The following is a 12264-nucleotide window of genomic DNA, read 5'->3' as shown; positions in this document are numbered from 1 at the left end:
ATTAAACATAGAAATCATCAATGTAACATCAACAAAACAAGATTCACAATATTCATGAAATGGGTAGAATAACAATTAACAAGAATCATAAAACTATCACTAGATGTAAGAGAGATTATAGCAAGGAAATTGAATTGAACAATTAAAACTGTAATCAACAAAATCCAATTCACAAATCAAGAAGGAAAAATCAAAATGGAAACTAGATCTAGAGAGGAACAAGGGTTTCTCTCCCTAGAATCATCCAAGAACCAAAAAAACTCTCAAAATATGTCTATTTTCCAAAATGACTCTCCCCCTTCTTTCCCTCAGCATTCTTGGGTCTTCTCCATGTAGAAACCGCTTGAAATTGGGCCTTCTTGGCCTCAGAAATTGCCAGGCACAATTTTCTTAATGAGATCACGTGCAGCTTCCCACGCGTGCGCGCCATGCGTGCGCGCGCCGATAACTTTTGTGATCCACGCATTCGCGCCAATTGCGCGTGTGCGTCGATGGAAATCTCCCAATCTGCGCAGATGCGTCCATCCTTGCGCGCCGCTTCTATCCAGTCCCACCCACGCGAGCGCGTGGAGTGCGCGGACGCGCCGATGCTACTGCTTCCAATACTTCAATTCTTCATGTTCCTCCCTTTTTGTACATGCTTTCTCCCTCTCTTCTGAGTCAATCCTAACCTATAACTCCTGAAATTACTCAACAAAGATATCACGGCATCGAATGACAATAGAAGAGGGTTAAAATATGGCAAATTTAAGGTAAAACAAGCATGTTTTTCATCATAGAGCAATATTGGGAAGTGAACACAAAACCATGCATTTCTTGTGAATAAGTATGAGAAATATTGATAAAATCTGCCAAAATGAGCACAAGATAAACCACGAAATCGGGGTTTATCAAATCTCCCCACACTTAAACCAAGCATGCCCTCATGCTTAAAAATAAAAAGACCAAAGGTTATGATGGGAAAGGGTTTATGAAATGCTAAGTATCTAAACGGATGCATGTAACTAATGTAAAGTCAGCTACCTACTTAGTCAAAAGTGAATCCATCCTTCAAGAATACATGTGAGCATATAGGGTGAAGATAGTATGCAGTTCACGAGTTCTACCAGATTGAGTATCACTAAAGAGTGCATATGACTTGCTGAAAGAACGCTTGTGAAAGCCGGGAACAAGCATTGAGCATCGAACCCTCACCGGAAGTGTATCCGCTCTATTCGCTCAAGTGTCTAGGGTTCGTCACTCAATCTCCTCCTAATCATGCTTTCCAAGATTTGTCTTTCATCTAATCAATCGACAATTACTTAATGCATGTTTACAAGTATCATGAGGTCTTATTCATGGGTTGTAATGGGGCTAGGGTGAAGGTAAGGATGTATATGGCTAAGTGGGTTTAAAATTTGAGTCCTTGATCAACCTCGTATCCCACTAGACACCTAAAACAACCTATACAACTACAATATATTCCTAGCTACCCTTGAATTTCTACCCTTTTGCATACTCATGGCTTCTTTTCAGTCCATATGCATTGTTTTTATTACTTTATCTTGGGGTATTTTTTTTTTATCCCCCTTCATTTCTTCTCTTTTTTTTTTATATATGACATTATCAACATCCCCTTTCATTTGGGGTTTCTAAGTGAACTAAAGTTTCAATGCATACGGTGCAATCATTTAACACATGGGTTGAAGGGTTTATGACATTATCAACATTATCAATATCTCGGGCTCCTCCATGCTAGGGGCAACACGACTCAGAAGCTCCTTGAGGTGGGTGTATCGGCGGTGGTTGCGCCGCTCATACCTATCCAGCTTCCGGTGAAGGTCTTCTATCCTTTGATCTGTGGATCTCAGTGGTGGTGAAGATGAGCTTGAGGGACAAAGAAGTGGCGGGACCATGTTGGCCTTGGTTTGTTCATGGGAAGATATAGGTATTTTCCGCTTGGGACCACATCGTCCTTAGCCGGAACCATGATCTTCTTATCCTTGGCTTCCCAAGAAACACCCGTAGCAGAAACTAGGTCAGATACCAAAGCTGGAAACGGCAGGTTACCTCGGTCGTGGACTTGACTCATTGCTTGTTTGACAAGAAATGGGATGTTCACCGGCTTCTCCGTGAGGATACACCAGACAAGCAAAGCAAGGTCCGCTGTGATGGACGACCTGTGAGTGCTAGGTAGCACATAGTGGGAAAGGATCTGCGCCCAGGCTCTAGCTTCCACAGAGAGGAAGCGAGCATCGATACTTTTGGGCCTCATCCGCTGGCTACCATGGATCCAAGATGCTTCAGGCTCAGCGATGACTTGGAGAATTGAGTCCCAATTAAATCTGTACTCCACTCGTTGACGCAAGACTTCTTGGTATCCATCCATGTCAATTGGCACTGGTAAAACATTGAGCACTTGCTGAATAGCCTCTTCTAAAACTGAAACTTGCTTCCGGCACATATACACCGATCGAAGAGAGAGGTTGATTTCCCTTGGTTTCCTCAAAAGAAACTCCCATCCTCGCTTTTCGATACGGGGTAGAATATAAGGAGCAACCCTATCCGGCGGAGAGAGTAAGTGCTCAGGATGATAGTTCCTTGCCGCTATGGACGGGAACCGAAGTTCACAAAAGCGGTTAGGGAACCTTGATGAGTCTCTCGCCGGTTTGCCCTTGTTATCCTCATCAATAAGAGCGGGTGTCTTTCTGTTCTTTGATAAAGGTTTGGCTCCTATTGAAGAACGCGCCTTAGAATTCGATCTTTGGGGCACCCTTTTTACGGCCGGTTTCCTCGAAGCTACCTCCTTGCCCTTTTTGGTGGCCATCCTAAAAGGAAAAGGGGAGAAAGGAAAACATTAAACCCAAGAAACAATTTGATGAAAACATGCAAGTGATATGTCATGCCCATGATGAATATGAATGCAGGGGTTATATCACTCGGCATGTGATGCAAGAGAAGGTAAGGCATGCAAAAGCATGAGAAGAGTAGTCTCAAGCATCCTTAGCAAAAGCAAGTCATGTTCAATTAATATGGGATTGGTAAGTATGAACCTTAAGCACATAAATTAGACTCAATGCATTGAAGAAGAAGCAAGTGAATGAGGAGGGAGCACCAATTTGAAAGTGTATGACTAAAATGAGCCAAAATGGTAGTTGTGCATTTCCTCGAACACTTGGCATGCAATAATCAAGCAATGAGCAATTATGAAATACTAAACCAATCTAAAGCCCAAAATAGAACACAATGGTAAAAGAGTGATAAAAGACTTAGTAATGCAATATAAGTTCAAGTTCAACATCCATGGATAAACAAAGAAAAGATAGAGAAAAGAAGCAAACAAAAGCAAGAGATATCATTAACAAGCAAAAGGGAAACTAAGAAAGATAGCAAGAAGCATTTAATTAGAAGAAAGAACATAAGAAAAGGTAAAGGGGGGAAAAAAAGTCAAACCTTGAAGAGTATGAAAAAGCAAGGTTGAATCTTCTTTTGTGAAGATGAGAGAGGAAGTAAGAGAAGTGTAGCGCCACCGGAAAAAATGGTTGTCACCGGTGAGTGGCCGGAGACAAAGGTGGTGGGTTGTGGGAGAAGAAGAAGAGAAGAGAAGTGATGAAGAGAGGGGAAGAGTGAACTAAGAAAGAAAAAGAAAGGGGATGTGAGTGAGAAAGGAGTGAAACGGCGCGAAATATTAATCTGATTCGCGCATATGGCGCGCGCGCGCAGGGTGCACTGGCGCGTCGTGAAGATGCTGGCTGATGGCGCGTGCGCAACAATGGTGCGCGCGCGCGAGAGGAGTTGTGCCTCAGGCACAAAAGTGGCATAAACCCGGCTCAAGTCTCTGGTTTTTGTACCAGGGTGACCCAGGGAGGCATGCGCGCGGACGCGCACTATGCGGGAATGCGTGCTTGTGGTATTTGAGATCTAGTGCGGGCGCGCACTACGCGCGGACGCGTCAGTTTCGGCACAAAGTTGGCCCAATTGTGGCACAACTCTCTGGAAAATGTACCAGAGACTCCACACAGTGCCATCGGCGCGCGCGCGCACTGTGCGCGTGAGCGTCGATGGTCAACTGGCAATGTTGCACGCAGGCGGCATGTACGCGAACGCGTGGGTGCCTGGCGCGAGTTGGGCACAAAGTTGGCCCAACTCTCGGGTTTTTGGCCCGAAAAGGGGAATTCGCAACCGGCGCGCGCGCGCACTGTGCGCTTGCGCGTCGGTGCTCTTTTTTAAAGAAAAAATTTTGTGTTTTCTTTATCTCTTTCACAACCTATCTAAAAGAACATTCTACCTATCTAACAGAACCAACAAAGCTAGCATCCCTAAGTACTCAACCAATCATCAAAAGAGCATAAAAGTCAAAGAACTAAAGATACTTTAAGATGGTATAAACAAGGAAGATCTTACCACCGTGGGGTGCCTCCCACCAAGCACTTTTCTTTTACGTCCTTAAGTTGGACGGTCCTCTTCTTAAGCTTCATCTCCACTTGGTGCATCCTCCAATATGTACACCTCTAGCTCCCTTGGAGGTTTGCAACCATGATATTTCTTCACCCTATGCCCATTCACCTTGAAAGTTGCTTCACCTTTGGGATCAAACAATTCCACCACTCCGTAGGGCTTCATTTCTTTCACCTTAAAAGGTCCTTCCCACCTAGAACGGAGCTTGCCAGGCATAAATCGGAGCCTTGAGTTGTAGAGGAGGACTTCATCTCCTTCTTTAAAGTCCTTCTTCCGAATGTGATGGTCATGGAATGCCTTAGTCTTCTCCTTATAAATTCGGGCATTCTCATATGACTCGTTCCTCAGACACTCAAGCTCTTCTAATTGTAACTTCCTAGCTTCACCTGCCTTGGCCAAATCCATGTTGCACTGCTTTACTGCCCAGTATGCTCGATGCTCAATCTCCACTGGAAGGTGGCATGCCTTACCATAGACGATCCGAAAGGGACTCATTCCTATCGGAGTCTTGTGGGCTGTTCTGTAAGCCCATAGTGCATCTCCTAACCGGAAGCTCCAATCCTTTCTTTGTGGATTGACCACTTTTTCCATGATTCTTTTGATTTCCCGGTTGGAAACTTCTGCTTGCCCATTTGTTTGCGGATGATATGCAGTGGCAACCTTATGCGATACTCCATAGCGCTTGAGCAATGCTTCTACCTTCCTGTTACAAAAGTGGGATCCTTGGTCGCTCACGATTGCTCGTGGCGACCCATAACGGCATACAATGTGATTCCTAATGAAAGAAACAACGGTGTTGGCGTCGTCAAGGCAGGTAGGTATGGCCTCCACCCACTTTGACACGTAGTCAACCGCTAACAGAATGTACAGATACCCACTAGAGTTAGGAAACGGTCCCATAAAGTCAATGCCCCACACATCAAATATCTCACAGAACAACATAGGTTGTTGAGGCATTTCATCCCTTTGGGATGTGTTTCCTGACTTTTAACACTGATGACAAGACACACATAGCCGGTTAGCATCCTTGAATAAGGTTGGCCACCAGAATCCGCAATCCAACACCTTTTTAGCGGTCCTTTGTGGGCCAAAGTGGCCACCACAGTTGGACGAATGACAAGCTTCCAGAATTGGTTGAAATTCGGATTCCGGGACACACCTTCGGATTACTTGGTCTACACCTCTCTTCCACAAGTGAGGGTCATCCCAAATGTAGTATTTGGAATCACTCCTCAACTTGTCCCTTTGATTTTTCGAAAGGTTGGGAGGGAAGATTTTTGCAACCAAGTAGTTTGCCATTGGGGCAAACCAAGGAAAACTAGCTGACACAGCATGCAAACTTTCCAATGGGAATGAGTCATTGATCGGAAATGTATCAGTTTTTAAATTCTCAATGCGGCTTAAGTGATCCGCAACCTGGTTTTGAGATCCACTCCGGTCCCTAATCTCAATGTCGAATTCTTGCAAAAGCAGAATCCAACGTATGAGTCTAGGCTTTGACTCATTCTTTGTCAATAAATACTTCAAAGCTGCATGATCTGTGTATACCACTATCTTTGAACCTAGCAAATAAGATCTGAATTTATCTAAGGCATGAACAATGGCTAAGAGTTCTTTTTCGGTAGTGGTATAGTTGGATTGTGCGGCATCTAGTGTCTTAGAAGAGTAAGCAATGACATAAGGAAGTTTACCCTCACGCTGTGCAAGCGCGGCACCGACAGCATAGTTTGATGCATTGCACATTATCTCAAACGGCAACGTCCAGTTGGGGCCTCGCACAATCGGTGCTGTGGTGAGAATTTTCCTCAACTCTTCAAAAGCTTTTACACAGTCACTGTCAAACTCAAAATCCACATCTTTTTGGAGTAGGCGCGACAATGGCAAGGCAATCTTGCTGAAGTCCTTGATAAAGCGCCTGTAAAATCCTGCATGTCCCAAAAACGAGCGGACCTCCCTCACAGATGAGGGGTGAGGCAAAGTAGTGATAACATCGACCTTGGCCGGGTCCACAGAAAGGCCTTCATGAGATACTACATGTCCTAACACTATACCTTGTCTTACCATAAAGTGACATTTTTCAAAATTTAAGACAAGGTTGGTGTCAACACATCTAGCTAGGACCTTGGCCAAGCTCTCCAAACAACAATCAAATGAGACACCATAAACGCTGAAATCATCCATAAAAACCTCTAGGCAATTCTCCGTTAGATCGGAGAAGACACTCATCATGCACCACTGAAAAGTGGCGGGTGCGTTACATAGTCCAAATGGCATCCTTTTATAGGCAAAGGTGCCAAACGGACATGTAAACGTGGTCTTCTCCTGATCTTCAGGAGCAATATGTATCTGAAAATATCCAGTAAATCCATCAAGAAAACAATAGTGAGATTTACCTGCCAAGCGGTCTAGCATCTGATCGATGAAGGGTAAGGGGTAATGGTCCTTCCGTGTGGCGGCATTCAATCTTCTGTAGTCAATACATACTCGCCACGCATTTTGCACTCTTTTAGTGATCATTTCTCCGTCTTCCTTCTTGACCGTTGTGATGCCCGACTTCTTGGGAACAACTTGAACCGGGCTCACCCACTCACTGTCGGAAATAGGGTATATGATATCCTCATCCAGTAGCCGGGTGACCTCTTTCTTCACTACATCAAGGATGGTTGGGTTGAGCCTTCTTTGTGGTTGCCGAACCGGCTTGGCTCCATCTTGGAGAAATATCCTATGCATGCACTTATGCGGGTCAATCCCTACAATATCCACAAGGCTCCATCCTATCGCTTTCTTGTACTTTCTTAGAACGTCTAGGAGTTTTTCCTCTTCCTCACTTGAGAGCTCACTAGCTATAATAACCGGAAACCCACAGTCTTCTAGGAATGCATATTTCAGATGAGAGGGGAGGGGTTTCAGTTCACTTGCCATCTCAAGATGAGGTTCCTTTTCATCAAGCTCATGGGACTCATTCTTGACAACTTCTTTAAGTTCATCCTCTTGGTCATCTATCTCCTCAACGGTGGGGTGGCACGACTTGTCATGATCTTCTTCTTGTACTTTCGCTACCACTTCATCAATTATATCGCATCGGAGCATAGAATGTTCTTCGGTAGGATGTTTCATGGCTTCCTCTAAATTGAACTTGATAGTCTTGTCTTCAACTCCAAAGGAATATACACCAGTAAAAGCATCTAGCTTGAATTTGGAGGTTTTGAGGAAAGGTCTACCAAGTAGAACGGAGGATGAGCTTCTACCTTCTGTTGGGGGCATCTCAAGGATGTAAAAGTAAACCGGAAAAATCAAATCCTTAATTGCCACAAGTACATCTTCAGCTATTCCCATAACTATGATCACACTTTTATCGGCTAAGGCAAATCTCGCCGCCGACTTCTTCAAAGGAACTAAATTCAACCGCACATAGATGGAAAACGGTATGATACTAACACAAGCTCCCAGATCACACATATAGTCATGAAAAGTGTATCCACCAATACAACAAGACACTAAGCACGGTCCAGGATCACCACATTTTCTTGGAATAGGTTCCATCAAAGAAGAGATCGAACTACCCAAGGATAGTGTCTCCAATTCCCCTATTCTACTCTTGTGTGTACACAAGTCTTTCAAAAATTTCGCATACTTGGGGATTTGTTGAATAGCGTCAAGGAGTTGTATGGTTACCTCGACCTTTTTGAACACTTGGAGCATGTCTAAATCAAATTCCGGTGTCTTCTTTGCTTTCTTCACCATGGAAGGAAATGGAATAGGAATTGATTCATCGATTACGGCTTTCCTCTTGGGTTCCTTGGGGTTTACTCCTTCTTCCTCATGTCTTTTGTCTACCACCTCTTCTTTATGTGGAGCTCCAACAACTACCTCTTCCTCATGCATCTCTCCCATGATTCTTGGGGATATTTCCTCCAATGTAGTCTCTGACCGTAGAGTGATGGCATTGAGACCGCCTCTTGGGTTTGGTTGGGGTTGGGATGGAAGGTTGGATGAACTTGAGGGTTGGGTGGTGTTGTTATTGGGAGTTGGTGGTTGGTTTGACATGTTCATCTTTGAGAGTATGTTGGTGAGGTTAGCCAACTGAGTGTTCAAGGCCTCAAATTGAGCCTTGTTGATCTCATCTCATTTTTCCATAGCGGCTCTAAGCTCATCAACTTGATTGTTGGAAGATGTAGGAGTTTGGTTTTGTTGTCTATTGTGCGGTGTTTAGTATTTGGTGTAATTGTTTTGGTTTTGGTTGGCTTGGTAGTTGGTGTTATTGTGGTGATATTGGGATGAAGATGGGTTGTTATTGTGATGAGAAGAAGGGTTGTTCCATCTTTGGTTCTGATTGTTTCCTTATGAATTATCTCTCCACCCTTGTTGTTGATTGCTACCATGATGGTAGTTATTCTGGCCTTGAGAAGGATATGGTGGACGGTTGTTGTAATTCACATTGGCTACCACAAGGGCATGTTCCTCTTGAATTTGATGGCATTGGTCAGTGTAATGTGTGGTGCTAGAGCACAAACCACAAATCCTAGGGGGGCCTTCAGGTTGAGCAACCAGAGGAGGGGCTTGGATGGCTTTGATGGAGTAATACTCCCTTTGATCTCTTTGAATTTGTGTAAGGATGGTGGCCATATCCCCAAGTGCCTTGGTTAGACTTGTTTCGGAAGGGGACAGTTCTACCACACCCTTAAGGGGGTTATTCCTTACTCTTTTGTGTTGCGTAGATTCGGCGACATCCTTTATCAAATCCTAAGCTTCTCCTTCCATCTTGTTTTTCGAAAGGGACCCGCCACTAGAGGCGATAAGCAATCTTCTATCTTCCGCACAAAGACCTCCGGTAAAGTAGCTAATGAGCAAGCGAGTGGTCATTCCGTGATGTGGACATGACTCCAATAACCTCTTGAACCGAGACCAATACTCATACATGCTCTCTTGGTCTCTTTGCATTATGCCCGAAATCTCTTTTCGGATGTATTCGGTCTTCTCCGGTGGGAGGAACTTGTCAAGAAACTCTCTTCTCAGGAAATCCCACTTAGTCACAATATCATCCGGTAGCGAATAAAACCATGTTTTTGCTTGTGCTTCAAGAGAAAAAGGAAAGGCAAAAACAATGATGGCTACCTCATCGGCTCCATGCCTTCGAGCCGTGGAACAAGCTACATGAAAATCCTTCAAATGTCGGATGGGGTCTTGACCCGGCAACCCATGATACTTAGGAAGTAGATTTATCAAGCTACTCTTCAACTCAAAGTTTGGATCAAGGTTAGGATATCTTGCTTGTAACGGTTGAAGTATGATATCCGGAGCTCCTTGCTCATGCAAAGTGATCCGGCGTGGCTCCGCCATGTGTGGCTCACCTGTAGGATGCAAAGATGTATTAGCAGTGTCAACAGAAGAATAGGAAGTATCAGACTCCAAGTCACCCTCGGCGGTGTCTAGAAATTCGGTGTTTTCCTCAAGAGAGGCCGAAGTACTAGGCGTGTAGTCCAATCGCCTTCTAGCTTGCCAAGTGTGTAACAAAGTTCTTTCAATCTCGGGATCAAAATTGGCTAAGCTAGAATTCAGTTGAGACCGAGTCATCAAACTTGAAAGTCATAGTACAAATGCAAAAGAAATTTAAACTCTAGCTAAGTATTGAAAGAGCAAAATATCTACAATATTCACATATTCACATAACCAACATCGAGGCATACGTTGCAACCATTCCCCGGCAACGGCGCCATAAATTTGACACTCGCTCTCGCAACCAAGGGATGTTTTATTGGTAAGATTTTTCTCTTTAATATCACCTCGTTGTGAGTATAGCCTACCAACAACAAGCCTTGGGGTCAAATTTAGAAGAGGGATTTGGTTGTCACAATTTCAACCCCAATAGAAATAACCGAAGTATTCAAACCTCGGGTCGTCTCACGAAGAATGGGCAAACATGCGCTTCGATATTGGTTAGAAATCCGGGGTTGAGAGTTATGAACATAAAAGTAAATGGAAAACTTAACAAACAAGTAATCTTAAATTGCAACAAACGAATTCAACTATGTAAGCAAAAACCAAGCAATTTCAATGAGCAAGCAATATTCTACTCAATTCTACCTTAAGCTAAACGAATAACTACTACTAAGATACGTGAAATTGGAAATTGGGTTTCAAATATGAATGCTAAAAACAACTCTTGGCTAGGCATGGGAATTGGGGTCACAATCATTGTCCAACACTTCATCTTGACAATTATGAGGAACCAAGCTCATTAAGTCTACTCCCAAGTCTTAAGTACGTGATATCTACTCCTAAACTTGAAGTACGTCAAATGGCCCTGACCACATCAACCCATAAGTCCCAACCTACCTACTAATTAGATTAGTAGTGGGTTGGCGTCAATGAGTATCAAAATGACCACCTAGGGCTCCCAAATCATCAAATCCATTAGACCCAATGACTCAAGTTTACCGAATTCCCTTGACCTAGGCCAAGAGTGTGAAAAACTACTCCATAATCAAAGTAAACAATCCATCAAACACTTGGTAAGCGCTTATGAAAGACATGTTCAAAATAGTAATTAAATTGAATTCTACAAATACCCACTAACAATAATCAACATACAATTAAACAATCAACAAGATTAAACATAGAAATCATCAATGAAACATCAACAAAACAAGATTCACAATATTCATGAAATGGGTAGAATAACAATTAACAAGAATCATAAAACTATCACTAGATGTAAGAGAGATTATAGCAAGGAAATTGAATTGAACAATTAAAACTGTAATCAACAAAATCCAATTCACAAATCAACAAGGAAATATCAAAATGGAAACTATATCTAGAGAGGAACAAGGGTTTCTCTCCCTAGAATCATCCAAGAACCAAAAATACTCTCAAAATATGTCTATTTTCCAAAATGACTCTCCCCCTTCTTTCCCTCAGCATTCTTGGGTATTTTCCATGCAGAAACAGCTTGAAATTGGGCCTTCTTGGCCTCAGAAATCGCCAGGTACGATTTTTCTTAATGAGATCACGTGCAGCTTCCCACGCGTGCGCGCCAGTTGCGCGTGTGCGTCGATGGAAATTTCCCAATCTGCACGGATGCGTCCATCCTTGCGCGCCGCTTCTATCCAGTCCTACCCACGCGAGCGCGTGGAATGTGCGGACGCGCCGATGCTGCTGCTTCCAATACTTCAATTCTTCATGTTCCTCCCTTTTTGTACATGCTTTCTCCCTCTCTTCTGAGTCAATCCTAACCTATAACTCATGAAATTACTCAACAAAGATATCACGGCATCGAATGACAATAGAAGAGGGTTAAAATATGGCAAATTTAAGGTGAAAAAGCATGTTTTTCATCATAGAGTAATATTGGGAAGTGAACACAAAACCATGCATTTCTTGTGAATAAGTATGAGAAATATTGATAAAATCTCCCAAAATGAGCACAAGATAAACCACAAAATCGGGGTTTATCACCACGTTAACTAAGTTAACGTGGACTCTAACGTGGCCACTTATGAGCATTTGCCAACGTTAGTGACAATGTTAAGTGTCACTAACGTTGGCTCAACTTCCCCTCTCCACGTTAGAGTTCTCGTTAACTTAGTTAACGTGACTCTTAACGTGGTCAATGATGGCTTCGAGAGCGTTATTGGCAATCACTTTTCTCATTAACTTTGCAAGTTACCTCCTATTCCTTGCTTCCTTTGGTCCTGAAATCAAGCAATAGAGTGCATCAAAGATCTAGTCCAAGTCATGGGTCATGCAACATACAATTTGTCACTAAAGTCATGCAAAATCCTCATGAAATAATGTAAAATGCACAATGTATGCTTGAATCAAGGT

General features: G+C 43.2%; 1 protein-coding gene across 1 annotated transcript; it reads right to left on the bottom strand.

The window, feature by feature from the left end:
* Positions 1-4446: 4446 nt before the first annotated feature.
* LOC148580893 (uncharacterized) lies at positions 4447-8490 on the bottom strand. Its single transcript, XM_088492283.1, has 3 exons — positions 8114-8490; positions 7489-7843; positions 4447-4545 (listed from the first exon to the last, which is right to left on the bottom strand). The coding sequence occupies exons 1-3, from the start codon at positions 8488-8490 to the stop codon at positions 4447-4449; spliced, it is 831 nt and encodes a 276-aa protein (XP_088348409.1).
* Positions 8491-12264: the final 3774 nt, after the last annotated feature.

The sequence above is a fragment of the Arachis ipaensis genome, chromosome B10 (assembly GCF_059453495.1).
Source record: "Arachis ipaensis isolate K30076 ecotype BB chromosome B10, ASM5945349v1, whole genome shotgun sequence".
Classification (NCBI taxonomy): Eukaryota; Viridiplantae; Streptophyta; class Magnoliopsida; order Fabales; family Fabaceae; genus Arachis; species Arachis ipaensis.
Note: the sequence above shows the minus strand (reverse complement) of the source record. Positions and strands in the feature narration are given on the sequence as shown.

What these genes read in the sequence shown, in the direction of transcription:
- LOC148580893 (XM_088492283.1), bottom strand. Translation starts at nt 8,490, where the DNA reads ATGAACATGTCAAACCAACCACCAACTCCCAATAACAACACCACCCAA. An exon ending in CAAGTGTTCAAAAAGGTCGA is followed by an intron (nt 7,844 to 8,113) that starts GGTAACCATACA and finishes CATCTATGTGCG; the next exon opens with GTTGAATTTAGTTCCTTTGA. An exon ending in TTGATGAAGTGGTAGCGAAA is followed by an intron (nt 4,546 to 7,488) that starts GTACAAGAAGAA and finishes GCAACTTTCAAG; the next exon opens with GTGAATGGGCATAGGGTGAA.